The 27,746-nt window shown below is 43.4% G+C and overlaps 1 protein-coding gene across 21 annotated transcripts in view; it reads left to right on the top strand.

Moving 5' to 3' along the window:
- Positions 1-27,746, top strand: part of GPHN (gephyrin) — a 590,148-nt gene that overhangs the window by 510,492 nt on the left and 51,910 nt on the right. For all 21 annotated transcript variants that reach the window (XM_073348373.2, XM_073348352.2, XM_073348355.2 and 18 more), the window contains 5 exons: positions 3,809-3,864; positions 7,876-7,995; positions 22,971-23,029; positions 23,249-23,402; positions 25,559-25,680. In XM_073348373.2, coding sequence (XP_073204474.1) covers positions 3,809-3,864; positions 7,876-7,995; positions 22,971-23,029; positions 23,249-23,402; positions 25,559-25,680 — 511 coding nt within the window. The remainder of the gene's footprint in view (positions 1-3,808; positions 3,865-7,875; positions 7,996-22,970; positions 23,030-23,248; positions 23,403-25,558; positions 25,681-27,746) is intronic.

Below are 27,746 nucleotides of genomic sequence, written 5' to 3' on the forward strand. Positions count from 1 at the left end.
AGTAGTTCATCTGCTCCTGTTATCTTTTCCTCAGCTCATCTTATGTTATAACCCTTCATTAGATACGTCATAATCAGTCCGTCCCAAAGCAACCACTTGTGGTATTAGGTAGGTAATGAGCAGTAGAAGCAGATGAACAACTATGAAACAAATTGCCTGTTTTCCTGGAGAACAAGATAATATATATACAGAAGATCTGAGAGGTAGGCAAAGTTATTTATTTAACAGCTGAGTACTGCTCTTTAAGGAAAGGAGTCAGTTAACGAAAAACATGGTTTGATTTTGAGATTACATTTTTAATATGATTTTATTTGGTTAAGAAAATAGCCAACACAACTCATTTAAAATTAAATGAAGTTTTTACTGTGCAGTGTTGTTATGTAATGCAGGCCCAAGAGGTTTGTCTGAAATAGCAGATACAACTAGACTTGTGAAATTAACTCACCACTGCAACAGACTATAGATTTGGCAAAAAGCACTTCCAACACTCCTTATTGGGGTCAATAGGTATTTACAGTAGTAATAATAATACTTAGTACTTTCCATCTAAGGATCTCAAAAACTCATCTAAGGATCTCAAAAAAAAAAATATTTGCCAGCCTCAAATATTCAAAAATCATGAGATTTTTTAAAAAACTATAAATCTGAGATTCTTTTTATTTGCTTCCTGATTTCTGAGTCTTAGGATGCACTTATTTCACATTTTCAAGCTTTTCTAACATCAGGAGGGCTAGAAACTTACTTTTTTTCTTTAATGAGAGCTGAGATTTTCATGTAATCTCTTGATTCCAATAGCTTTTAAGGGTTAAAGCAAATTTCTTAACCCAATAGGATTTTAAGACGAATACTAAACATTGTGAGACTCGTGATAGACTCTCGTGAGTTGGTGGCATTGTGAAAGACTTGATTCTGCGGCCCTTACTTGTGATGAGTAGTACTTTACTCCATGTGAAATTTCAGTGAAATCAGTGAGGCTACTTGTGAAGTAAGGTACTACTCAGTGAGAGAGAGAGAGACATTGACCACAGTTTAGTAAACATCACAACACCTTGGGGACATAGGTATGGTAAATACTTCCATTTTCCAGATGGGGTTTCTGAGAGTAAGAGAGATTAAGTCATTGAGAGCTCAGATTAGAACCCAAGGACTCGATTTTGTTCCAATTAACATCAATGATAAAATTCTGATTTCAGTGGGAGCAGGATTTCTAGTCTAGTCTAGATAGGTTCTTATGCTGCCCCCATCACTGTAGTTTCGGAGCCCCTTCCAGTAGTGCATTTAGTGACATGACTAACATCTGTCACAGTGGTTTGTTCTCTCTCTTATCCTCTCCCTAGGAGGAGAATTTTTGCATGCAGCGTACTGTTTTGTTTTGGTAAGTTTTCTGTTTGGGCTAGGTTTTTTTATTTGTTTTGAATAGAGAAGGCAGGTGCAACCAGGTTGTCTACATCAAGACACCCCTTTGTGGCCCATCAAGGTACACCTCAATCAGCTGTGTTTCCCTGACAGTTGGGTGTCACACTTCATGGATCCAGTGCCTTGATGTCTTAGCCCTCTGGCCATGGCACACTTGAGTCACACCCCTTCCAGGGCAATAGAGTCCAGAATAAAAGGAAAACAACTCAAACGCAAGGTCGTCCAAGGATTTGTCGGCAAGACCCTGCCCTTCTACTCAGGGCTTGTCTCCATGTGGCCAGTCTCTTTTATCTGTCTTCCTGGGTCCAGTCATCCCATCCTCTGGGAGTCTCATCCAGGCAGCGAACTGTCTCAGGATCTTGTCTAGAACCAGGCTTCCTCATCAAGGAAGACTCACAGTGCTGCTCTCTGTTCTTCCTGGTCTGTTCCCTAACTAAGCTGAGCCTCTTCCTTTAGGACCCCTCTCGATTCCCGAGAACTGCTGCAAGAGTAGTGGGGCTGGGCCAGTCGTGTCCACAGGCTCTTATTAACCCCCTCCCTGACAGTGTAGGGCCTATCTGCCCCATTGCAGCAGGTCAAAGAAATGCCCCTGGCACTTGGAGCGGAAGGTGGTAAGGTTTGTGACGATTCTTAGATCGTGTGGGAGTTCACTCCACAAGTTTCAGATCAGTCCCCAAGAAAATTCTATCTCCTGCACAGATAAACTTTACCCTAATGGTAGAAAGCTTCATTGTGCCTGAGGAGTGGTGTTATTGACCCTGGTCTTCACATCAGAGCTTTAGGCAATCTTCTAGCTATGTTGGGCCCAAGCCCCAAAGCACTGAGTGCCTTGAAAATAAGGAGAAATAAACCTTGAACGTGACTTGATATTCTGTGAGAAGCCAGCGTTGAGGGTGGATGATTAGATCCCAAGTCTCCTGACTTCCAATCCTGTACTCTTCCCCTAGGACGACATTGCCTCTAGATATAGAGGAGTCACTTTTGGGTGTAGCATGATCAAATGGTTAGAGCAGGTAACTAAGTGTCAGCACTCCTAGATTCTATTCCTGACTCCAGCTATGAGACCTTGAGGAAGTCACTTACTCTTCCTGTACCTCACATTCTTCTTCTGTAAAATATTGATAACACCTACCTCAGAAGGTTGTTGGGAGGTTTAATTAATTAACATTTGTTAAGCACTTAGAGATCCTCAAATGAAAGGTGCTATAAAAGCATAAATACAGTTCTTACAGGCAGAACACATAGCGACACCTATACACCTCCTAACACTTAATACTTCCCAGGATTTCAGTTGCTTCAAACTTCAGCTGTTTACACTGATAATTTCTGTGTTTGGTCTCTGCCTCAGAATTATATATTCAGTTTCAGCAAAAACAGTTTAAGTGTTTCTGAGAATAAGAGTAGGGAAAATATGGTCGTTATTCTCAATTGTTTCTTCGAACCTTTCTAGTGCCTCCAAAGCAGAAACTCAGCATTTGTCAGCAGAATTATCTTTGCTGTCCCCTTGAAAATCTGTCCAGATAAGGACAAATGAGCAGCCCTGGGAAATTGCCATTTGGACATACACAGTAAAACTGCAGCACTCATAAACCTTTGCCCACCTGCTCTCCCCCATCAAAATTCCCTTTTGTCTAAATGAAGGTGCACTGGGCTGGGACTGAGGAAATGATGAGTTCAGATATCACCTCTGACACTGACAGCTAGGAACAGAACCCGAGTCTCTAACATGGCATGTACAAGTCACATCTACGTAGCCCACTGTCTTTCAGAGCAAATGCGTCAGATGTACATGCTTGTCTATATTGTCTGTAACCACTGCACTAATAATTAAATCACATTCCTCCCAGAGGTAGGAAGGGAACCCAGAAATCTTGATATCCAAAATTCTGCTGTTGTCTTCCAAACAGTTATGTAACATACTGGCAAAATATATACATATCACGGCCCCCTGTCTGGTGGCAGTTTCACAGAGAGGATAACCAACTCTTGCTGTTACCTCTACCTCATGAAGTTGAGGCTTTTATCTTAAGAATATTATGTACAACTGGAAATCTTTGATATTAAGATAATATCCAATGGTTTCCTTTTACGTTCTCCCAGACTTCTGCATAGCCTTGGAAGAACTTGGAACAATGAGTCTATCTGAGCAATTCTGTGGTAGAAATATTATTATATAACCTGTGATTAGCAAATTCATAAATACATCTTAAAATAGACCTAAAAGTTCAAAATGTTTTGCAAAATATTCATATCCTCTCATACAGGTTCTAAAGAAGCAACTCTAAACTAAATCTTGGATTATTCTAAGATTCTCCCATTCTTGGTTTCTAATTTTCCCATTTGCAATGGTTCAATATTTTTATCATCTTCTTTCTTCTGTATTGTCTTACAGCTGCTGATGGCCCTGGGGATCGATTCATCATTGGGGAATCCCAAGCTGGTGAGCAGGTGAATGCAATTTCTTTTCTCCTCTTCTTTTTCTCTTTTTATTTAAGTTGTTTTTCTTCTCTTGTAAAACTAAGGATCTGATTTCTTTTTTTTTCTTTTAAACGTATGCCTTGTATTTGTGCTCTGGAATCCTCACAAGTGCTCCAAAGATTGTATTTGTTATTGAAGTTGACACTAAATAATTACGAAGTTGTGTACACTGTCTAGCCTGTAGCCATACAACTTGGGACATGATCTCAAATGCTAAGTAGTGTAAGATCAGGTCAGTACTTGCATAAGAGACTTAGAGGGAAACCCCAGAAGACCTTAAGGGGTAGTGTTGGTGATTTAGTAGGTGGTGGTCTTATGTATGAATAAGCAATAATCCAGTGCCTTAGGATGGTGTTAGGAGATGCTGTGCTGTTGATGGTGTAATTTTACAGAAAAGATAGAAAACCAAAGTCCTAACCACTTGTCCTTAAGAAATTTTCAAAGGGACCTCTAACCAGCATCTATTTGTACATGCACAACCAAGAAAGCTTATGCTCAAATAAATTGGTTAGTCGCTAAGGTGCCACAAGTACTCCTTTTCTTTTTGCGAATACGGACTAACACGGCTGTTACTCTGAAACCAAGAAATGAAAATTGTCTAAGAAATCTTAAAATATGCAGAATTACATGTAAGTGATTTTCCCTTCTTCTGACTGCCTGAAGTAGATGGCTCTTTACTAGGGCAGTCAAGCGATTAAAAAAATGTATCGTGATTAATCGTGCTGTTAAACAATAATAGAATATCATTTATTTAAATATTTTTGGATGTTTTCTACTTTTTCAAATATATTGATTTCAATTACAACACAGAATACAAAGTGTACAGTGCTCACTTTATATTATTTTTATTACAAATATTTGCACTGTAAGAAACAAAAGAAATAGTATTTTTCAATTCACCTCATACAAGTACTGTAGTGCAATCTCTTTATCATGAAAGTTGAACTTACAAATGTAGAATTATGTACAAAAAAACTGCATTCAAAGATAAAACAATGTAAAACTTTAGAACCTACAAGTCCAATCAGTCCTACTTCTTGTTCAGCCAATTGCTCAGACAAACAAGTTTGTTTACATTTGCAGGAGATAATGCTGCCCACATCTTGTTTATAATGTCACCTGAAAGTGAGAACAGGCATTTGCATGGCACTATGGTGGCCAGCGTTGCAAGAGATTTACATGGCAGATGCGATAAGGATTCATATGTCCCTTCATGCTTCAACCACCATTCCAGAGGAAATGCATCCATGCTGATGACAGGTTCTGCTCAATAATGATCCAAAGCAGTGCAGACTGACGCATGTTCATTTTCATCATCTGAGTCAGATGCCACTTGCAAAAGGTTGATTTTCTTTTTTAGTAGTTTGGGTTCTGTAGTTTCTGCATTGGAGTGTTGCTCTTTTAAGACTTCTGAAAGCATGCTCCACACCTCATCCCTCTCAGATTTTGGAAGGCACTTCAGATTCTTAAATCATTGGTCGAGTGCTGTAGCTATCTTTAGAAATTTCACATTGGTATCTTCTTTGCATTTTGTTAAATTTGCAGTGAAAGTGTTCTTAAAATGAACAACATGTGCTGGGTCATCATCCGAGACTGCTATAACATGAAATATATGGCAGAATGCAGATAAAACAGAACAGGAGACATACAATTCTTCTCCAAGGAGTTCAGTCACAAATTTGATTAACACATTTTTTTAACAAGCGTCATCAGCATGGAAACATGTCCTCTGGAATGATGGCTGAAGCATGAAGACACATGAATCAGCAGTGTCTCCCGTAAATGTAAACAAACTTGTTTGTCTGAGCGATTGGCTGAACAAGATGTAGGACTGATTGGACTTGTAGGGTCTAAAGTTTTACACTGTTTTATTTTGGAATGCAACTTTGTATGACTCTCAACAACTGGTTCACCTCAGGAGACAATGGTTTTCTGCATATGGGATTCGCGTGGCTGGGGGTTAGAATTTCCCAGCCTGGGGACATGGCAAAATAGAGTCAGAGATGGTATTAAAGAGGGGTGCTATCCCCTGGCTGGAAGGAAAGAGAAGACAGGAAGGACTCTACACATAGCCTAAAATGCTGACCAGACTTCAGGGCTTTTCTGCACTTACAGCGCTTGAGCTATGGCGCTTAGTGAAGACACTACCTACCTGACGGGAGAGCTTCTCCCATCGGTGTAGGTACTCCACCTCTCTGAGAGACAGTAGCTGTGTCAATGGGCAAAGCCTTCCGTTCAAAACAGTGCTGTCTACACTGGGGATTAGGTTGGTATGGGGATGTGGATTTTCCAGGCCCCTGAGCAACATAGTTATACTGACATAAGTTCCTAGTGTAGACCAAGCCTCAGACTCACATGAGGGTGGGGAGTGAAATCAGACTAATGGGGTGCTTCTGTCACGGTGCCTCAGTGGGGCCCAGCTGAGACTATTCACCAGATTCAGGACAAACTGCTGAGAAATAGATCAGACTCACCCCAAACTGGTGGTTATTCTATCATTAGATATACCACCAAGCCAGTAACAAAAGTAAACTTCTGTCTCCCCACATTGGTTAACAAGAAATCAAAAATGCAATCTCCTTAGGCATTCCAGCCCTTATCTGACCCCCCAAACACTGGACTCAATGATGAGTGGTTACTGAAACCAATTTCAACACATATAGGATCCTTCTAATCTCAAGAGACCAGCCATTTAGCCAGGTCAATATATAACTCAGCTCTTACCCAATAATCACACTGCTGCCAATCCTTTAGTAACTAAAATCTAAAGGTTTATTAATAAAAGAAAATAAGAAGAGAGTTAAAATGGTTAATAGATCATATACCTACAATAATTGCAATGTCCTTATATCAGGTTTATAGCAGTGATATTATAGACTTCTGATTTGTAAAGTCTCTCTGGTAACTTCCAAAAGATTGGAAGGTCCTCACTCCATAGTTCAGTATGTTCCTTTCAGTTGTAAATCCACAGTCCAGAGAATCAGGGCAGGAAAGAGGCAAAATGTGTTTTTCTTTATTTATTCTTTTCTCAAATGATTAGGGTCAAATGATAATTTTACTATGGATTTTGGAAAATGTATATTATAAAAAATGTCTTAGTGACAAATTAAAAAAACACACTTTTGTTTCACATCGTTTATTTTTTCATGTTGCTACTGGTTATTTTTTCTGTAATACATAATGCATGCTTCTTATGAAGTTAGATTGTTTCTGCTAGGACTTTGTTCTGTACCATGGTTTTGTGTGATTACTATAGAGCAACTTCAAATTTACAAATTTTAGGCCTCAGCAAATAGATCTGCACGAGAGCAGATGCCCCATGCAAACCTCAATGTTTGGAGTTGATCTACCTCACAGTAATGGAGAAACCTGCTCAGAAGTGAAGCACGGGACATGTTTTTTCAGGAAGAGTTTTTCCTAACCAGCTTTGTTAGTTCTTTCATTTTCAAAAATGCATTTTAGTGCTAGTAAAAGTCTGCAGCCCTGGAGACCACAGTCCTCTATTCAAAGACCATATACCACAGTGGCTCTTTGCCTGTGTGCTTCATCCCCAACTCAGAATGACCACCTCTTTTTGTGACAGGGGAGTTAATTCTCCTGATCTAATCATTCTTTGGCTTCTTTACCAAAGGGCATCAATATATTACCCATTGTGATAGTTTCAGTCATTTTCCCAGAAGATAGGTGTCCACATCACAAAAAATAACTACCAGTTTATTTCATACTGCCATCAGATAATAACGGCTCTCAATTACTAATGAGCTGAGTCAGATTTGAACCTGTTTTATTCTTTAATTACCTAAGGGATTTACCCATATTAATTCCACTAACTCATATCAAGAAAAAAATAAGCCATGCTATGAAAAGGATTTATTACTCTCCAGTTTATTTCTGCAGTGTTCAAATGTTTTCAGGTTTTCCCATTCCCTTGTTAAAAGTAAATTAGTTGTCATCATTTGCTTGTTTGTTTATTGTTTTCAGCCAACTCAGACTGTGATGCCTGGTCAGGTAATGCGGGTTACAACAGGTGCTCCAATCCCTTGTGGTGCTGATGCTGTGGTGCAAGTAGAAGACACAGAACTCATCAGGGAATCAGATGATGTGAGTCATAATTAAAAACTCATTATGCTAGTAATTCTGTGTGCAGTAGCATGGTACCAGGGATTGCAAAGATTCATTGTGCAATCCAGTAGCCTCCAAGGGGACATTGTGTCCTAGCGTCCATGCCATTCGTTTTTGGGTTTTTTTGCCCTGTTTATTAAGATTAGAGTACCAAATCCAGAAGGAGTCAAATACACTATACCTGACTCCTCTTCCTGGAATCTCATAAATCTCTCAATATTCCTGCTTCATGTAGTATCCTAGTCCATGCAGTCCTGTTGAAGGCTTATTTAGTCTCTTCTAGTATCTTGATTTGGGTTTTGAGATGCTGCAAACTCTTTATGCACTGAGAACTTGAGAATCTATATTAGTTGCATGCCCACTGGAAGCCTCTATCACTTATTGCATTGATATACGTTTCTATTAGCGGCAGGTAATAACAGGTTTGGTACTGAGAGCCTGCCTCAGTATTCTTTGCACAAGGAAGATAATACTGATCCAAATATCCCACCTGTTAGCACATCCTCAGAGGAGATATAACATGTTCATCAGAAGGAAATCTCAGGTTAGCATCTCTCAGTTAGAATCTGCATCATCTGCCCAAATTGTGCTACCTAGTAATCAGGCTCTGCTAGATCCTGCAAAAGTAAACTAGCATACTCCAGCAACAGTACTGCCCACTTGTAAAAGGGCTGATAAATACTATGTTCCATCTAAAGTTTAGGAGTTTCTGGTTTCTCATCCCCCTCCCAACTCCCTGGTTGTTGAAGCTTTAAATGAACGTGGAAGGCAACACCACCACTAAATCAACACCATACGTCAAAGATCAGAAGCATCTCAGTTTGTTTGGTCACAAATCATATTCGTTTGCAATTCTGCAGTTTAGAATCATAAACTATCAGACACTTGATGGCAAAATATAATCACACCAACTACTCAAAGTTCAATTTATTTATTGAGCATTTACCACCAGAACAGATAGACCAATTTCAACCAATCATTACAGAGGGTCATCTTCTTGCCAGAACATCCCTGCAGGCCTCTTTGGATGCCACTGACATAGCTGCTTTCTCTGTTTCTACAGTGGTAGTCATGAGAAGGGCCTCCTGGCTTCAGCACTCAGGATTTCTGAGGAAGGTCCGGAACACAGTAAAGGACCTTGCCTTTGACAGCTTAATTTACACAACTGTGCATAAAAGGAAATTTAGTAAATCCCAGACAGTGCAGAGATCTCATCTTGTTCAATTCTCCAGCTTCCAGAGACCTTATGAACCCCAATGAAAGAGGCAGAGGTTCCAGAAAAAGAGGCCGTCTGCTGCAAAGGCATTGACCTCACAACCCTCCTCATCAAAAAAAACATTTTGATGGGGTGGTCAAGGTTCTGATTTACCTTCCCCTTACTAACTGCAATGGTTCAGATGCCTTCCTTGCTTCAGGGATGACCTTTCTCACTTCCGACAAGCTTGGAAGCATATCACTATATACAGGTGAGTTTTGGAGATCATATCAGCAGGGTACTCCACTTTACTTTCCTTCCTATACCCCTTCTCTCTCCCTCTTCAAGGACCCCTCTTGTGAGCATCTTCTAGAACAGGAAATAGACTTCCTTCTGAACTTAGGTGCTATAGAAACAGTCCCTGTAAAAGATAGAGGGAAGTGGTTTTATTCCAGGTACTTTCTGGTTCCAAAAAAGAATGGCAGGTGGAGACCCATTCTAGATCTAAGGCTTCTCAAGAGGTTCGTGAAGATAATAGAAATTCAAAATAACACTTACAGCAATAATACCATCATTGGACCTAGGAGATTGGTTCTTGGCCCTCAACCTACAAGATGCATATTTCTATATAGTGATTCACCTTTCCCACAGAAGGTTCCTATTCCACTCTAGCTCAAGACCACTTTCAATAAAGTGCTTCCATTCAGCCTCCCTTCTGCTCCCAGCGTGGTTTTGAAGGTTCTGTCAGTCGGAGCAGCTTATGTTTGCAGAAAAAGGAATCCTATTATTCGCATATTTTGATGATTGAATGCTAAAGAAGTGCTTCTGCAGCAAGATCTCAGTCGCAATTAGCACTATTTCTCAGCCTGGGACAGCAGTTAAATATTCAGAAGTTCACCTTGACCCTGGTGCAAAGATTGGAATTCATAACTCGATGTGGTAGCAGCCGAAGACTACCTCCCAATTCGCAGGTTTACAACCATAGCAAATTTAGTCACTATAGTTCAAATCAGTCCCTAGACATCAGTCAAAAAAATGGATCCGGTTGTTGGGGCATATGGCAGCTTGTACTTTTGTGATAAGCCAGTGAGGTTGCACATGTGTTGCCTCCACCGTTGGCTCAGAACTGTTTATTCACCAAGCAAACACAGCTTGAAGAAACTACTCTCAGTGCCTATAGTTGTGAAGAAGTCCCTCAACTGGTGGAAAGACCCTCACAATGCTTTCATAAGAGCCCCCTTTGCTCAGCTGTCTCCAGTGGTCATAACAACAACAGATGCATTCCTGTTCTTCTTTGAGTGCTTGTTCATATCAATTCCAATTAGGTGTGTGTGCACCACGTGCACAGTTCTCCGGAAGGTTTTACTCCTAGCAGCATCCATCGGGTCGGCTCTAGAGCCCCCTGGAGTCGCGTCTTCATGGCACCGTATATGAGGCCCTTCTTACCACCAGTGACAGTCATTGGAGCATTTCGTCTCTCGTGTTCAACAAGCAATTCTCTAGCGTACTATGTCTGTAAATAGCTAAAGACCATTTTTAAAAAATTGTTTGTAATTAGTTAGATATTTGGAATCGGGGTACTGGGGTGTGTTTTCCCTCCCCCGTTTCCCTCTCCCTCTCCCGGGCCCATGGCATTCCTCAGACCCAGGGGTTTAAGCCATTTGAGGTTTGCCAGAAGTCTATGCCCCAGGGCAACCCACACTTGGCTTGTCTAAAGTGCTGGGGGAGTCCCATCGAATGGACAGGTGTAAGATTTGTCAGAGTTTTTGCCCCCACATGAAGAAAGAGAGGGACCACAGATTAAAGTTACTGCTAATGGAAGCAGCTCTGCGCCCTCAGTCTGAGTTGAACCCCATGGACATGACACTGGGCTTTTCAGCATCGGTGCGCAGTGTGCCAGCTTCAGTCCGGGAGATGCCAAGGAAGGACTCTGGGATCTGCACTCCACGTTGCCAAGCATGGCGCAGAATCAATCTCAGCACCGCTCACAGTCTCCTGTCCCAAAGAAGCAGCACAGGAAGACTGATAGAGGGCGCTCCCCTTCCCATGCAAGGGAACGGGAACCACCCAAGGGAGGGCAACTGGTGCAAGACCGCACCACCCCTCCAACTCAACAGCCAGCACCGTCGACTCCAGGTCTATGGGAGGGACCATTGATTCCAGTGCCAGTGGAGGAGACCCAGGTGGAAGATTTGGACCTTCCTTCCACACCTGAAACTTATGAGGCAGTGCGGGATCTGATAACTCTGACAGGTCCACATTCTCCTGACCACGGTGCCACTGCACCAGCCCGGAGGCCCCAAATGACACCAGTGCAGTCCAGGGGCAAGCTGGCTATGACTCAGCAACAATCTCCATCACCCTGGTGCACGGTGCCACCATGGTCTCTGCGCACACACTCACTGGAGTCCGAATCAGACATGGACTCATGTGTGTCCCGGAGAAGCCGGCACTATAGCCACCGGCACTCCCAGACAGCAGGGATGACTCAAACCTTCCCCACTGTACTGTGGCCAACACAATGGCAAGTACCAGCTCAGATGCCAACTTAGTGGCCCTTCTGGACACCATGGGCTTACTACCAGTCCCAGGGGTCTGCCTTTGCATGCTCCTTTTTGGTCACTTCCAAGAGAAGGACTGTGTCCAGGGCCAGGGAGCTCTCCCAAGCATTAGCCACTACTAGCACCACAATTGGTACTGCACCCATCACCGACCGCAGAACCGGTGCCGGCACTGACAGCAGGACCAGCACTGACACAGACAACAGAGCCAGCACCGCACCCGGCAGCACCATATCCGGCACCGCAGCTATGATCAGTTCCACGGAAGGTACCACAGCCGGTGCAGCGACCGGTGCTGTGGCTGGCACCAAGGCAGACTCCGATTTGGGGGTGGAATCACAGTGTTTTGAGGAGCCAGACGGGCAGGAGGGGCCCTCCCTTGTTCGGGGCTCCTGATTATTGTCTCCAGATGAGGCAGTGGCAGGAACATCCTTGGGGCCTTGCCTTCCCAACAGCAGAGCCCACCTTGAACTTCTCAGGTGGGTCGTTCAAAACCTTGGGATACAGATGGAAGAGGTCACTGAGGTGTCAGATCTAATGGTGGACGTTTTATCCCTGGCATTTTATCATCAGGGTGGCCCTTTCCCTGATTAAAACCATTCAGAAGAACACAAAAACTCTCTGGCAAACACCATCCTCTCTGGCTTCTACAGCTAAAGGAGTCAAGAGAAAGTACTTTGTGTCCTCCAAGGTCCACCCCCCACCAGACTCATTGATGGTGGCGGCTGTCAATGAGAGGGAGGGTCAAGGGCAACAAGGGCCTACCCCTCAAGCTAAGGTTGCAAAGAAGCTGGACCTCTTCGGGAGGAAGATAAACTCCACCAGTGGGCTCTAGCTTCAAATCGCAAACCAGCCATCGATCCTTAGCCGTTTTAACTTTAAGTCATGGGACGCAATGTCAAAATTTTCAGACCTTGTCCCACCAGACTCTAAGCCAGAATCCTTGGCTCTCATGGATGAGGGCAAGACAGTCACCAGAATGTCGCTGCAAGTGGCATTAGACTCGGCAGTCTCTACAATGCAAGTGATGTCCTTGGGCATCGCAATGTGCCATTGCTCATGGCTGCAGGCCTCAGGCCTCCCCAGGGAGGTCCAACAGGCAATTCAGGATCTCCTGTTGAGGAGGCCACATTATTTTCAGAGAAAACGGACTTGAGACTCCACAGTTTGAAAGACTCCCGAGCCACTCTGAGATCGCTGGGACTCCTGCCACCCAGCATAGACAATTTAGGCCTCATCCCATGACACGACTATACCAGGGGCAGTCTAAGCAGGACCAGAACTGTAGGCAACCTAGAAATCTGAATCGCCGTCGCCAACCCCAGCCACCAAACAACAGGGGCTCTGGGTCGAACAGGCAACCACCAGGCCCTAGGCAGACCTTTTGAGGATGTGCTTGAGGACATTATACCAGCCTCCCAACTGGATCCTTGTTTCCTGTTTTTGGCACATCTGTCCCACTTCTACTGAGTGTGGTCCCAAATCACCTCAGACAGTTGGGTCCTCCACCTGGTAGAAATGGGATATTCTCTCCAATTTTTCTCTCTCACCCTCTCACCCCCCTTCACTCATCTAGGAGGTACAAATCCTCCTATCAGCGGGGGCTGTGGAGGAGGTTCCGCTGGAGCTCAGCAGAAAAGGTTTTACTCCCGTTATTTCCTAATACCAAAACAAAGGGGGCCTCAGACCCATCTTGGACCTGCGCAATCTCAACAAGTTAATGAAGAAACTAAAGTTTCTTATGGTCTCTTTGGCCACTATCTTCCTGTCCCTGGATCCTGCAGATTGGTATGCTGTCCTTGACTTGAAGGATGCATACTTCCACATTTCCATAATCCCGCCACACAAGTGCTTCTTAAGGTTTGTAGTCTGGAGTTCCCACTACCAATTTACAGTACTACCATTCAGCCTATCATCAGCACCTCGGGTGTTCGCCAAATGTATATCGGTCATGCCGCTTTTCTGTGGAAGAGGCGGGTTCAGGTATTTCCTTTCCTAGACGAGTGGCTAGTCAAGGGCCAGTCCAACAGACTGTGGATCAACGTGTCTGCCTCATAAGATCCACCTTCAGCGCATGGGTCCTAAACACTCAAAAGTCAACGCTCATCCTTATTCAGAGAATAGAGTTCATAGGGGCAGTGCTAGACTAAAGACAGGCCAGAGCGTTCCTACCTCAATCCCGCTTCCAGACCATTCATGACATCATACAGGACCTCAAACGATTCCCTATAACCACAGTAAGAAGTTGCTTAAAACTCCTAGGTCACATGGCATCTTGCACGTATGTAGTGCAACATGTGAGGCTCAGACTCAGACCTCTCCAAGCTTGGCTAGCATCGGTGTATCAACCGAGAAGGCACAGCTTAGACAAGGTGGTTACCCTTCCACTGGGTGTTCTCAGGTCTCTTTGCTGGTGGCTCGACCCGCACTTGGTGTGTGCAGGGTTTGCATTCTCCAAACCCTGTTCCTGACCACAGACTCCTCGGCCATGGGGTGGAAGGCGCACTTTGGAGAGCACAGAACTCAGGGTCTCTAGTCTCTGAAGGAACTGATGCTTTACATCAAATGTGAGGGAGCTCAGGGCAGTCCAGCTGGCATGTCAGGCATTTTGGCCTCTCCTGGAGGGCAAGTGCATTTCGGTCCTGACAGACAATAAAACAGTGATGTTTTATATCAACAGACAGGGGGAGCATGTGCCTCTCCCCTGTGTCAGGAAGCCCTCAAGCTCTGGGAGTTCTGCATAGCAGACTCCATATTTTTGGAAGCGTCCTATCTTCCACGGTCGCAGAATGAACTAGCAGACTATCTCAGCAGGTCTTTTCACAATCACGAGTGGTCTATCCACTTGGATGTAATAAGCAATATGTTCCAACTGTGGGGAATTCCCCAGATTGATCTGTTCGCCACAAGGACCAACAGGAAGTGCCTACAATTCTGCCCCTTCCTGAACCACAGCCCAGGTTCATTGGCAAATGCTTTTCTGCTTCCATGAAAGGAATGCCTTTTCTACCCGTTCCCTCCTATGCCACTGATTCACAAGGTCTTTTTCCCGAAACCTCATGCCAATAGCTGCAAGCAGAGGCTCCACTACCTGGAAGTGCGGCATGCACTGGCATTTTACATTAAATGAACTAAGCCATTCTGCAAGTCGAACCAGCTGTTTGTTGCGGTAGCAGACAGGATGAAAGGCCTCCCAGTGTCCACGCAAAGGATATAATCGTGGATCATATCCTGTATACGGACTTGTTACGACCTGGCAAAGGTCCCTGCCCCCGCTCTGACTGTGTACTCCACCAGAGCCCAGGCATCCTCGGTGGCCTTCCTGGCCTAGATACTGATCCAGGAGATATGTAGAGCAGCAACATGGTCTTCGGTCCACACCTTCCCTTCACATTATGCCATCGCCCAGCACACCAGGGACAATCATAGAATATCAGGGTTGGAAGGGACCTCAGGAAGTCATCTAGTCCAACCCACTGCTCAAAGCAGGACCAATCCCCAATTAAATCATCCCAGCCAGGGCTTTGTCAAGCCTAACCTTAAAACCTCAAAGGAAGGAGATTCCACCACCTCCCTAGGTAACGCATTCCAGTGCTTCACCACCCTCCTAGTGAAAAAGTTTTTCCTAATATCCAACTAAACCTCCCCCACTGCAACATTACTCCTTGTCCTGTCATCTGCTGCCACTGAGAACAGTCTAGATCCATCCTCTTCAGAACCCCCTTTCAGGAAGTTGAAAGCAGCTATCAAATCCCCCCTCATTCTCCTCTTCTGCAGACTAAACAATCCCAGTTCCCTCAGCCTCTCCTCGTAAGTCATGTGTTCCAGTCACCTAATCATTTTTGTTGCCCTCTGCTGGATGCTTTCCAATTTTTTCACATTCTTCTTGTAGTGTGGGGCCCAAAACTGGACACAGTACTCCAGATGAGGCCTCACCAATGTCGAATAGAGGGGAACGATCACGTCCCTCAATCTGCTGGCAATGCCCCTACTTATACAGCCCAAAATGCCATTAGCCTTCTGGGCAACAAGGGCACACTGTTGACTCATATCCAGCTTCTCGTCCACTGTAACCCCTAGGTCCTTTTATGCACAACTGCTGCCTAGCCACTTGGTCCCTAGTCTGTAGCAGTGCATGGGATTCTTCCTTCCTAAGTGAAGGACTCTGCATTTGTCCTTGTTGAACCTCATCAGATTTTTTTGGCCCAATCCTCTAATTTGTCTAGATCCCTCTGTATTCTATCCCTCCCCTCCAGCGTATCTACCACTCCTCCCAGTTTAGTGTCATTTGCAAACTTGCTGAGGGTGCAGTCCACGCCATCCTCCAGATCATTTATGAAGATGTTGAAGAAAACCGGCCCCAGGACTGAACCTTGGGGCACTCCGCCTGATACCGGCTGCTAACTAGACGTGGAGCCATTGATTGCTACCCGTTGAGCCCGATGATCTAGCCAGTTTTCTATCCACCTTATAGTCCATTCATCCAGCCCATACTTCTTTAACTTGCTGGCAAGAACACTGTGGGAGACAGTGTCAAAAGCTTTGCTAAAGTCCAGGAACAACACGTCCACTGCTTTCCCCTCATCCACAGAGCCAGTTATCTCATCATAGAAGGCAATTAGATTAGTCAGGCATGACTTGCCCTTGGTGAATCCATGCTTACTGTTCCTGATCACTTTCCTCTCCTCTAAGTGCTTCAAAATTGATTCCTTGAGGACTTGCTCCATGATTTTTCCAGGGACTGAGGTGAGGCCTATAGTTCCCCAGATCCTCCTTCTTCCCTTTTTTAAAGATGGGCACTGCATTAGCCTTTTTCCAGTCATCCGGGACCTCCCCCGATCGCCATGAGTTTTCAAAGATAATGGCCAATGGCTCTGCAGTCACATCCGCCAACTCCTTTAGCACCCTCAGATGCAGCTCATCCAGACCCATGGACTTGTGCTCATCCAGCTTTTCTAAGTAGTCCTGAACCACTTCATTCTCCACAGAGGGCTGGTCACCTCTTCCCCATGCTGTGCTGCCCAGTGCAGTAGTCTGGCGTGAAGACAGAGGCAAAAAAAGCATTGAATACATTAGCTTTTTCCACATCCTCTGTCACTAGGTTGCCTCCCTCATTCAGTAAGGGGCCCCTTACAATGCAGTATTCGGCAGGACTATGCTTCAATCAGTGATTCCATGAACCCTGACCCCACCTCCTAGGTAAGGCTTGGGAGTCACCTAATTGGAATCAATATGAGCAAGCACTCAAAGAAGAAGAAACGGTTACTCACCTTCTTGTAACTGTTGTTCTTTGAGATGTGTTGTTCATATCCATTCTAAACCCACCCGCCTTCCCCTCTTTTGGAGTATCTGGCAAGAAGGAACTGGGGAGGTGGTGGGTCAGCAAGGCCCTATATGCAGTACCATGAAGGTGTGACTCCAGGGGGCTTCAGAGCCGACCCGACAGATGCTGCTAGGGGAAAAACCTTCCGGTAAACTGTGCATGTGGTGTGCACACACTAATTGGAACGGATATGAGCAATACATCTCGAAGAACAACAGTTACAAGAAGGTGAGGAACCATTTCTTGGGTTGGGAGGAGCACATCTCAATGCATACTTCTCAGAGCGGATGGTCATCTTACAAACTCACTCTACACATCAAGTTGATGGAACTCAGGGCAGTCAGGAATACCTGTCTCCATTTTATGCCATTGATCAGGGGCAAATTTGTTAAGATTATGACAGACAAAGAGTCATGCATGGTTTATATCTGTTGTCAAGGGGGAGCGAGTTCACCCTCCCTCTGCACTGAAGCAATGAGACTCTGGAATTGGTGCATATGAAATCACCTCAGCATCTCAGCAGCTTACCTACTGGGCATTTGAAACATCACCACAGATTCCCTTAGCGGACGCTTCTCTCAGGATCATAAGTGGGAGATAGATCCCTTTATGCCCCACCATGTATTTCAGTGTTGGGGCATCCTACAGATAGACCTGTTCACCATGATCAGAAACAGGAAGTGCTTCCAGTTCTGCTCGAGAGGGGGACTGAGTCGCCACTCCTTGGGAGATGCGTTTCTCCTTCACTGGACTTTGAATCTCTTGTATGTGTTTCCTCCAATCCTCTAATATCCAAGCTGCTGATCAAGATGAGGAAAGACAAAGCCAGAGTTTTTCTGGTGTTTCCAACATGGCCAAGACAAGCATGGTTTTCTTACCTAATCCAGTTGGCTGCTTGTCAACTGATCACCTTCCGATCATCCCCCATCTTCTCTCTTAGGATGCCAGTCAAATTCTTCACCCAACCTCAAGATTCTTCACTTCAGGGCATGGCTGATCAGTGGTTCGCGGGAGGAAGTGAGAAGAGTATTGTTACATAATAGGAAGCAGTCTATCTGTCATAGCTACAAAAGTGGATGAGACTCAGCCACTGATCAGACCTAAGAAACCTTCTACCTGCATCCGCTTCACTGTCAGATATACTAGATTACATCCTAGAACTAAAGAAGCCAGTTTTGTCTTTGAGTTCAATTAGGATACATTTGGCAGCTATTACAGCCTTCCATTTCCCAGTAGAGGGCTTTTCAGTGTTCAGACATTTGATGATGGTGAGATTTCTCAAGGGGTTGGGGAATCTCTTTCCAAGAGAGAAACATCCTGCCCGGGTTTGGGACCTTAACATGGTGATTATATGCTTTATGAGGCCTCCCTTTGATCCGGTGGCAACCTATCAACTGATCTATGAAAACGGCCTTCGTGGTAGCCATTACTTCTGCACAAAGAGTTGGGGAGATAGGGGCTGTGATGGCATATCCCCCCTTCAGAGTATTCTTCAAGGACAAGATCACATCATGACCACATCCCAAATTTTTACTGAAGGTGTCACCTAACTTCCACATTAACCAGTCTATTCATCTTCCAGTGTTCTTTCCTAAACCACACCTGAACAAGGAGGATGTGATATTACATACACTCAATGTCAGAAGTGTATTAGCCTTGGACAGGACTAAGTCGTTTAGAAAATCTCCCTGATTCTTTGTGTCTATGGTGGACAGATCTCCAGTTTCCAAGCAAAGACTCTTTAGATAGATATCTGGCTATATTACTTTTTGTTATCAATCTAATGATCTCCAACCTCCTTCTAGAACAGTGGTTCCCGAACTTTAACAGCCCACGAACCCCTTTCACTAAATTGTGAAATCTCGTGAACCCCATCCTAAAAATGAATATTTCCAGGGATTTAAGTTTAAATTTCCTTCGCACTCCGTGAGGCTCCTGCTGCTGGACCCCATTGACCGCCCCGGTCAACTGAGCTCCACTGAGCTCAGGCTGCAGGTCCCACTGACCGCTGGGACTTGGGCTGTCAGCCCCAACTGCCCAGCCCCACTATTCCTGGGGCTCAGGCTGCCAGCCCTGTGCAGAGCACTGGGGTTCAGGCGGCCGGCTCCCCCGCTGACGGCTCCCCCGCTGACGGGGGCAGGGCTCAGGCTGCCAGCCCCAATTGCCCTGCCCTGCTCTCCCTGGGGCTCTGGCTGTCTGCCCTGCAACTGGGTCCCACCTGCAGCCTCCAATGCCCGGGGTCCTCTGGCTGCCACTGTTCTAGAGAGCTAACCCATTTAACTCTTTTGCTACTTCACTAGCCTCTCTTATGAATTTCCCATTGCTGAGGTATGTAGAGCCGCAACTTGAACCTCCATACACACCTTTTCAGAATATGATGCAGTAATTCATGACTCAGCTTCTGATGCTGTGCTGTCTTTGATCTTGGACTTGACTCCAAAGTGCCCCCCACTTAGAGGGTTCTGCTTGAACCTGCTTGAGCACCCATAGGGACACTACTCAAAGAAGGAAGAGAGCTTACTGACCCTGTGCAGTAACTGTAGTTTTTCGAGATGTGCCCCCCTATGGGTACTTCACTACCTTCCCTCCTTCCCCTCTGCTTTGGAGTTCTCTGCTGTGGAGCTTTGAGGTAGTGAAGGAACTTAGGGCAGTTCATCTGTGCAGCTCTATATAGCCATGGTGCAGAACACGAAGTGGAACAGAGAATATCCGTGGCCTGAACGGGCACTGCTACCTGACATCTCTTATCAAAGGCACATGGGGCGTGTGGGCACCTGAAGGGGGGCACCCATGGGGACAACATCTTGAAGAACTACAGTTACTGCACAGGATGAGTAACCTCTCCTTCTGGGTCATAGGACCTCATGCACTTATGTAATACAGCAGGCCTGACTTCACCTATGCTCCATGCAAGATAGCATGTGGACATGAGAATGCAGATCGCCCCAAGAAGTCCTCTAATTGCTATATTGATGGAAGGACTGTCTCCAGGTATGCAAAGGAGTGCTGTTTTCTCCTCCTCTGCCTACCGAGAATGTTAGGAACCATTAGGAAAGGGATTTATAATAAAACAGTAAATATCATATAAATCCATGGTGTGCCCACACCTTGAATACTGTGTGTATTCTGCAGTTCTGGTTTCCCCATCTCAAAAAAGATATATTAGAATTGGAAAAAGTACAGAGAAGGGGAACAAAAATGATTGGGGTATGGAACAGCATTCATATGAGGAGAGATTAAAAAGACTGGGACTGTTCAGCTTGGAAAAGAGACAACTAAGGGGGGATATGGTAGAGGTCTATAAAATCATGAATGGTGTGGAGGAAATGTTATTTACCCCTTCTCATAACATAAGAACCAGGGGTCACCCAATGAAATTTAATAGGCAGCAGGTTTAAAACAAACATAAATAAGTACTTCTTCACAGAACACACAATAAACTTGTTGAATTCATTGCCGGGAGATGTGGTGAAGGCCAAAAGTATAACTGAATGAAAAAAAGAATTAGATAAATTCATGGAGGATAGGTCCATCAATAGCTGTTAGCCAAGACAGTCAGGGATGCAACCCCATGTTCTGGGTGTTCCTGAACCTTTGATTGCTGGGACTGGACAACAGGGGATGGATAAATTGCCCTGTTCTGTTCACACCCTCTGAAGCATCTGGCACCAGCCACTGTCGGAAGACAGGATACTGGCCTACATGGACCATTGGTCTGACCCATTATGGCCATTCTCATGTTCTATCTATACCATCTATCTATGAAAATAGCCTTTGTAGTAGCTATACCATCAGCTCTAAGGGTACGGGGGATTCAGGCTGTCATGGCTAATCCACCTTAAACAATGTTCTGTAAAGACAAAGTGACTGCTGAAATGTCTATCTAATTATATTAGATCACGTTATGAGTTAGCTAGAGTAGATCCACCCATGCAGGTTACAGCTCACTCCATCAGGGCTAGGAAGCTTCAACAGCTCCTCTGAGAAGCATAGCAGTTTCATAAATTTGCAAGGAAGCAACATGGGGTCAGTCTTTCACCTAGTATTATTCATTATTTGAGGACTTAAGAGCAGATGTTCACTTTGGCAGAGGTGTCCTGCAATCAATGTTTAAATAGGACTCTTAGCACTCATGTCCTGTTTATGAGTCACTGTGTGCAAGTCACCTGAAGTGAAATATATATGAACAGTCATTCAAAGAAAGAACAACTACTTATTTTACAATCACTGGTTCTTCGAGATATGTTGTCCACCTGGATGTCCATGATCTGTTATCTTTTCCAACTACTATGGAGTCTTATCCCAGCTGGGATTCTGTGTTGTCAAAAGAATGGAGGGACAGTGCTGCTCACTCCACCCTTCATGCCTTCAGGTTGGGGGGGAACTTGAGGGCACCCAGGATGCAAGCATGATCCCAATGAATACTGCTAGACAAAAGAACCCAATCTCACAAACATGGGGCACATGCACACCAGAAATGCAATCCATGTGGACAATACATCTTGAAGAACCACAGTTACTATGAGGTAAGTAATTATCCATTGTCAGCAGATTAAGATTGCATTATCATAACTCTTAATTTATTGGTTTTCAGAAGTTTACATATAGCCAATCTCCATATTTTGGAAGAGTACAAGACATCACAGGGAAACCTTAACTCTGCAGCAGTGTTTTTGAGTGTTTAATTTAAACCAAAATCCTTTCTGCTTCTCTTTGATGTCTGTCCTGATGAAAATGCCCAATTTTCTGGCACTTTTTTAGAAAAGTAAAGGGTAATCACAGTGTGCTGTCCAATATTGTCTTACTCTACAAAACAGGTTCTAATGTTCCACATGGCAAGGTAGGTATTTCTGAACACATAATGGCTTGCCATGTTTGCCTGCATTGTAAAACAAGTGTCTAACTCATGGCATTGGGGTGCCTCAAGTACAAAAGGTGCTAATACAAAAATAAAATTCTTCTCCATTCTCAGCACAGTACAAATTCAGTGCTGACAACCTACCACTTTCTCACAGCTGAGCATTTTTATCATCCGCCCACTTGCAAAGCTTATAAAATTAAATATTTATACATATCGTGTAGTCTATAAATTAAACTGCCCCAGTGGATTTATTGGCATCAAGCAAATCACCAGAGCATTGAAATCCTGTGTATGTGAACACAAAAATTCTATCAGAAAGCAGAGCTCAGGCTTTCCTACCACTGTCTTGTTCACAGTACATAAACATGACATATTAATCGCTCACTGATGTTCTGAAGAGGAGTAAAGGTTCTTGCACTACAGAAATTCCAAATAACCCCACCGAAATTTGGGCACACGAGTGGTTGCTACGGTGGGTTTTTTCTTATTACTTATCTGTTGGCGTAGTGCCATATGCTTTACGATGCTGATTGATTTTCTCCCGGGAGAGGCTACTTCTAAAATATTGCTCGAACACAGCAGGTTGACTGAGAAAAGGGGAAGGAATCCCTGTGGTAAATAAGATCAACACACACCCCAAGGATATTGTATGGGGAAGACACATAAACAAAGCAGTCAAAAAAAAGCAAGGCAAAACTATGTATTCAGTGCAGGTTCCTTCTTAGTAAGCTCAGCTGGAAAGTAATTATTTTAAACTCTTTAAATTAGAGCACACATTGTAATACACTCATGATCAGCAGATCAAGAGAAACGAGAGGATGCTTGAACCATAATATGACAGAGTAATCGCTGCTGTGACGAGATCAGACTGTGGCATGGCCATTTTGTGAACCATTAAGAAACAGTGCAGACTGGTGAGAAATAAAAGCTGATTAATTTTGTTTGGTTAACACATCTGGAATTGTGTGACTTTTTTGTTGTTTTTTGTTTGTTTGTTTGTTTTTAAAAAAACAGGGCACTGAAGAGCTAGAAGTACGAATTCTGGTGCAGGCTCGACCAGGCCAAGATATCAGGTCTGTAAATAACCTAGTTTTAAAATACTCTAATATTTCTTTAGAGAATATAATGGATAGTGCATTTTATAGTCATTATTTTACCATAAACAGCACTGAAATTTTGAATTTATGACCAGGGTACAGATGCACACTCCTCACTTGGAGCTTGACCAGGAAACGAGAGTCATTTTGAATTATATTCTGTTTTTTTTTCTTTTTTTATGATATGGTTTTCAGACCTATAGGACACGACATTAAAAGAGGTGAATGCGTGCTGGCTAAGGGAACCCACATGGGTCCATCGGAGATTGGTCTCTTAGCAACTGTTGGGGTAACGGAAGTAGAAGTTAACAAGTTTCCAGTCGTTGCAGTCATGTCAACAGGGAATGAGGTAAGAAAAATATCTTTAAACTCAAGACTTTTTAAATTTCTTTCTTCTGCAGGCACAGGAATAGTATTTTGGATAGTAATTCCCATCCTAATTCCAATTGGGCCTGTTTAAGTGGTGCTGAGCACCTAAGGATCAGGGAAGCAGTTCGCATGTCTATGCATAAAAGCTCCTTAACCCTCTACACACAGGTCCCAAAAGAGATGATGCCTACTCTTAGCAGGTATATATTGTAGGAAGGAGCTGTGCATGAGACTGGTCTCTGCCAGAATATCTTCTTTAGCATATGATACAAAACTGTACTCCTACACGTTTTCTTTGCAGAGGCTTCAAATGCACTATAAAACCCAAATCCTCAGTAAAACTAGATGTTATTTCTTCTAGTATGTTCACAGAAATATAAACAGCACCCAACTGGCCTGTAATTGTTCTCTTATTTCTAATATTCTTTGCAAAATTTTCAAAATTAGAAACATGAATGTTAAAGGATTTATGAAAGACAAGGTGGGTAAGGTAATATCTTAGTTGGTTCAATAAAAGATATTACCTCACCCATCTTGTCTCTCTAATATCCTGGGACCAACATGGCTACAACAACACAGCATTCAAAGGATTTACACTAATACCAGGGGAATTTTTAAACAGCTGGTTTAGGTACTTGTGGGCAATAGCCCTGTGTGGAAGATGAGGCATTTGGACCAATTTCTATAAAAGACAACTTATATCTTTAATTGAATTAAAAGTCCTCATCTTTACCAACTAGAAAATCACTTTTATTATTGTAGCAACTGTGCTGTATTTAAAAAATCCAGTTACCTCAAACATGCATTTTGACCTAACATCTTGACTGTGCTCTTCTGAGGCAAACCTTTTGAACCCCCTGGCAGTATTCTCATCCTATTGGAAGCCTTTGATGTGTTTAAGTTTTAAATCTTTGATGTGTAAAATAGAGCCATAAAAATAAAGCTCTGTTCACATTTGTCCAAACCATTTCTGATTGATGCACCCTGTTGAAATACTTAATGCTTACACAACCCCAATGAAAGTTATTCTGTGACGGCAGAATGCCAACCCAGCTTAGCCTGCAATCTGAACAGCTATCCTAAGATAGACAGGAGTAAGCTGGACAGTAGATACCTCCAGAGAAAGCCCAGGGTGTCCCAAGGAGTGGTGGTGATGAGTTAGTAAGTGAGACTCTTCCCTGTGAGCATCTTTTATATAACATTTTAAACCTAGATCCTGCCCACTTGTGTTCATTAAACTTCCTGTGAAACTTTTCACAAGAACGGGTATTAGTCACAGTCTTGTGACGTAGCCAAGTTCCAACCTGAGTTATTATATTCTTACTACCTAACATCCTCACTGCCATTTCCTTCATCTCCTGTCCTCAACAGCTGTGTTGCTGCATGCTGTTAATCAGCACTACGGTCCATCCCAAAGGCCAAGGTGTTTCAGACCTGGATGAAAGCATTCCTGTTGTAAAATGTGTCTGTATGTTTGTTAGATACTTTGGCATCCTTCAAGATGAAAGATGCTATGTAAATGTAAGATCATCATTATCATCATTGCCAGTTTTCTACCCCTTAAAAATAACACCATTTTTCATCTAAAATGGATGTTATGTTATGAATTACATGGTCGGCATTTGAAGCTGTGCTTAAGTTTTCATCTGTATGTTTCCACATTTAAAATGTATCTTTCAAAGTGAGTAGACACTAGACTTTATTATTCTTGGTCGCTGCCGCATCAACACAGATCCTTAAAGTTTCAGTAAGATCAGAACAAGCAGATCTATCCATCAACCTGGAAATAGTTACAAATTTAGAGTTTGTGATTTGATTTATACTGTATGAGGTTGGAAGCCTGGTACCGCATGAAAAGAGGGTTTGCAGGCATGAATGCATTGAAACAATTTAAGAGAGAGAATCCTAGAAAAATAAATTATTTTGCTCTACCAATGTCTCAGCCACATGTCTTTTTGGCTTAAATTGCTGCATAGTCTGAATTCACAGAACCTATTTACAGACACACACTGACTGACTTGTCATAGGTGTCTGTCAGCAGGAACCATATCCAACTTCAAAAGCAAGAAGTTTCCCATGAGCAAAGGCACATAACACTCTGAGGAGACTGATTGGTAATGTGGCTCTGTTTTATAGTTGTTGAATCCTGAGGATGACCTCTTACCAGGAAAGATCCGAGATAGTAACCGTTCAACTCTCCTAGCTACAATTCAAGAACACGGCTACCCAACAATCAACTTGGGAATTGTGGGAGATAAGTAAGTAGCACATGTTAATAAAGATTGCCATCTGTTGTCACTTCATGTTCATGTGGTGCAGTTTAACGTAGCAGTGGGGAAAGAAAACATTGCAGAAGCTGCATTCGCTAGCTCACTTCAAGTGCCACAGCATTGTGAGGGTGCTCATTTTGGAAGAGGAGTATTCTGTTATTTTTCTTCCCAGTATAGAGTTTAGCAAGCCACATCCTAGTAGTAAGAGGAATAGTCAGATAAGGATGTTTTTAATGAGAGATGTTTGTCTTGTTTAGTTTTCCTCCTGTTGTACAATTCTAGCATTGCCTCTACTCCCTGCAGTATGGGCTGAGTATAAATTGGGACAGGATAATAACACCAGCACTTGAATGGTGAAGTGTTTTGGTATCTATTCATGCAGCCTCATCCTGGATTGAAACTCACTGTATTTAATAAGGCAAGAACCTGCATCTGGGGAATATATTCTACAGAAATGCCAGTTCCTGATCTTTAAGAAGGTGTCTGGCACACAGTTTATTTTCCATATTAAGATTAATTTAGAGGTTAACTTTTTGTCAGATTTCTTGAATCACTGTCTTTTGGACAAGGCCCCACTCTTGACTGTGGGGTATTGCTAAAACAGAATTCCAGAAATGCATTCGAGGATGCACAAAGTTTTTCAGTGTTGTCCTCAAGTGAGCTCTCTGTTTTGACTCTTGTTATACTTCTGTGATCAAGTCATTTTATTCATCTGACAATAATTTCTCCTTGGTTCTAACTAGGAGTGAAAATGAGTTCTGCTTTTGAGAGCTCTAGCAGAAATGTTTGCAGCCTTTGGTGCAAAAGGTTCTCGATGTGCCAATGTGAAATCCAGAGCTTCCTTGTCAGGAGCACCAATTCTCAGGATGCAAGCTTGTGCCTCAGTACAAAAAGTGGTCCAGCTGTGCCAAGAGGACCACTGATACAGGACAAGAGGAATGCTCAGCTGGTACACAGTACTTTGTGGCAGCCTCATAGAAGATTATGACTGATCATGGTGGCTGAGTATATACTTAGTCTCTGGAATCATCAGCCCTGTCTCTGGACATGAATATGTATGTGGGAGGGGGAGTGAGAGAATCTGGAGATTTCAGTAAAAAGCTGTCTGAAATCAAATGCATGGGAGGATTCATCTGATGCCAAATACATATTCTGTATGGAGGAGCACCAAGAAGGTAACTCTTCATGGGATAATACCACCTTTCCCTAGTTTTTCCGACATAAATCCAAGATGGATGATTTTTAGTTTAATTACAATACTGTGCCCCAGAATCCAATGCTGTGCCTTTGGATTCATTCAAAATAAATGTTTACCAGTCTGTAATTACAACCCTTCAGATCACGTACTGCCAAGACTTCATAGTCAACAGTCAGATGAAATTATCAAAGAAAGACTTTACTCTGGTCAGTTTTCTTCATCCTTCCTGCAGTCTAATCCAGAAAGGTGAAGATTTAGCTTGGGCAGCTTTTGATGTGAGTGATATGATTTCAGAGACTACTGCCTAGAGGTGGATGCCCACAAGTTTGCTTTGCCGCAGATGTCTGAATGCCAGCAAGAGTTCCAGAGAGAGCCCAAGGATCTACCATACACTAGAGAGAATTTGTTTTGGGGATCAAATGGAACCTCACTGCAGAAGACAAAGAAAACAATGGCTGTATTGGGTTCTCTTGGACCTGTGTCTTCTCCTTTCGGTCCCTTGTTCAAGGGAGGAAACGGAAAGTCTCCACTTTAAAACCCAGGTGTCGCTTAATTTTTCTTTTAGCCCCATACTGTCCCAGACAGGTATGATTCTAAAATCTTTTGCCATTGGCTAAAGGAGATTCCATCAAACTGAGATTCTGACCTCAGATCATCATGCAAAACCATTGCGCCTCACTTAGTCCCAATCAAGAAGCCCTTGTCCTGTCAAGATAGAGCTTCATATGCACAGTGTGTCTGAGCAGGTGATTCATGTCCTGCTGCCATCATGGAAACCTTTTGCAAGGACCTATGATTCCAAATAGAAAAAAAATTTGCAATGTGATATAATTTGGCCCTGGGGAACCTCTTTACT

Source organism: Lepidochelys kempii, chromosome 6 (assembly GCF_965140285.1).
Source record: "Lepidochelys kempii isolate rLepKem1 chromosome 6, rLepKem1.hap1, whole genome shotgun sequence".
NCBI lineage: Eukaryota > Metazoa > Chordata > Testudines > Cheloniidae > Lepidochelys > Lepidochelys kempii.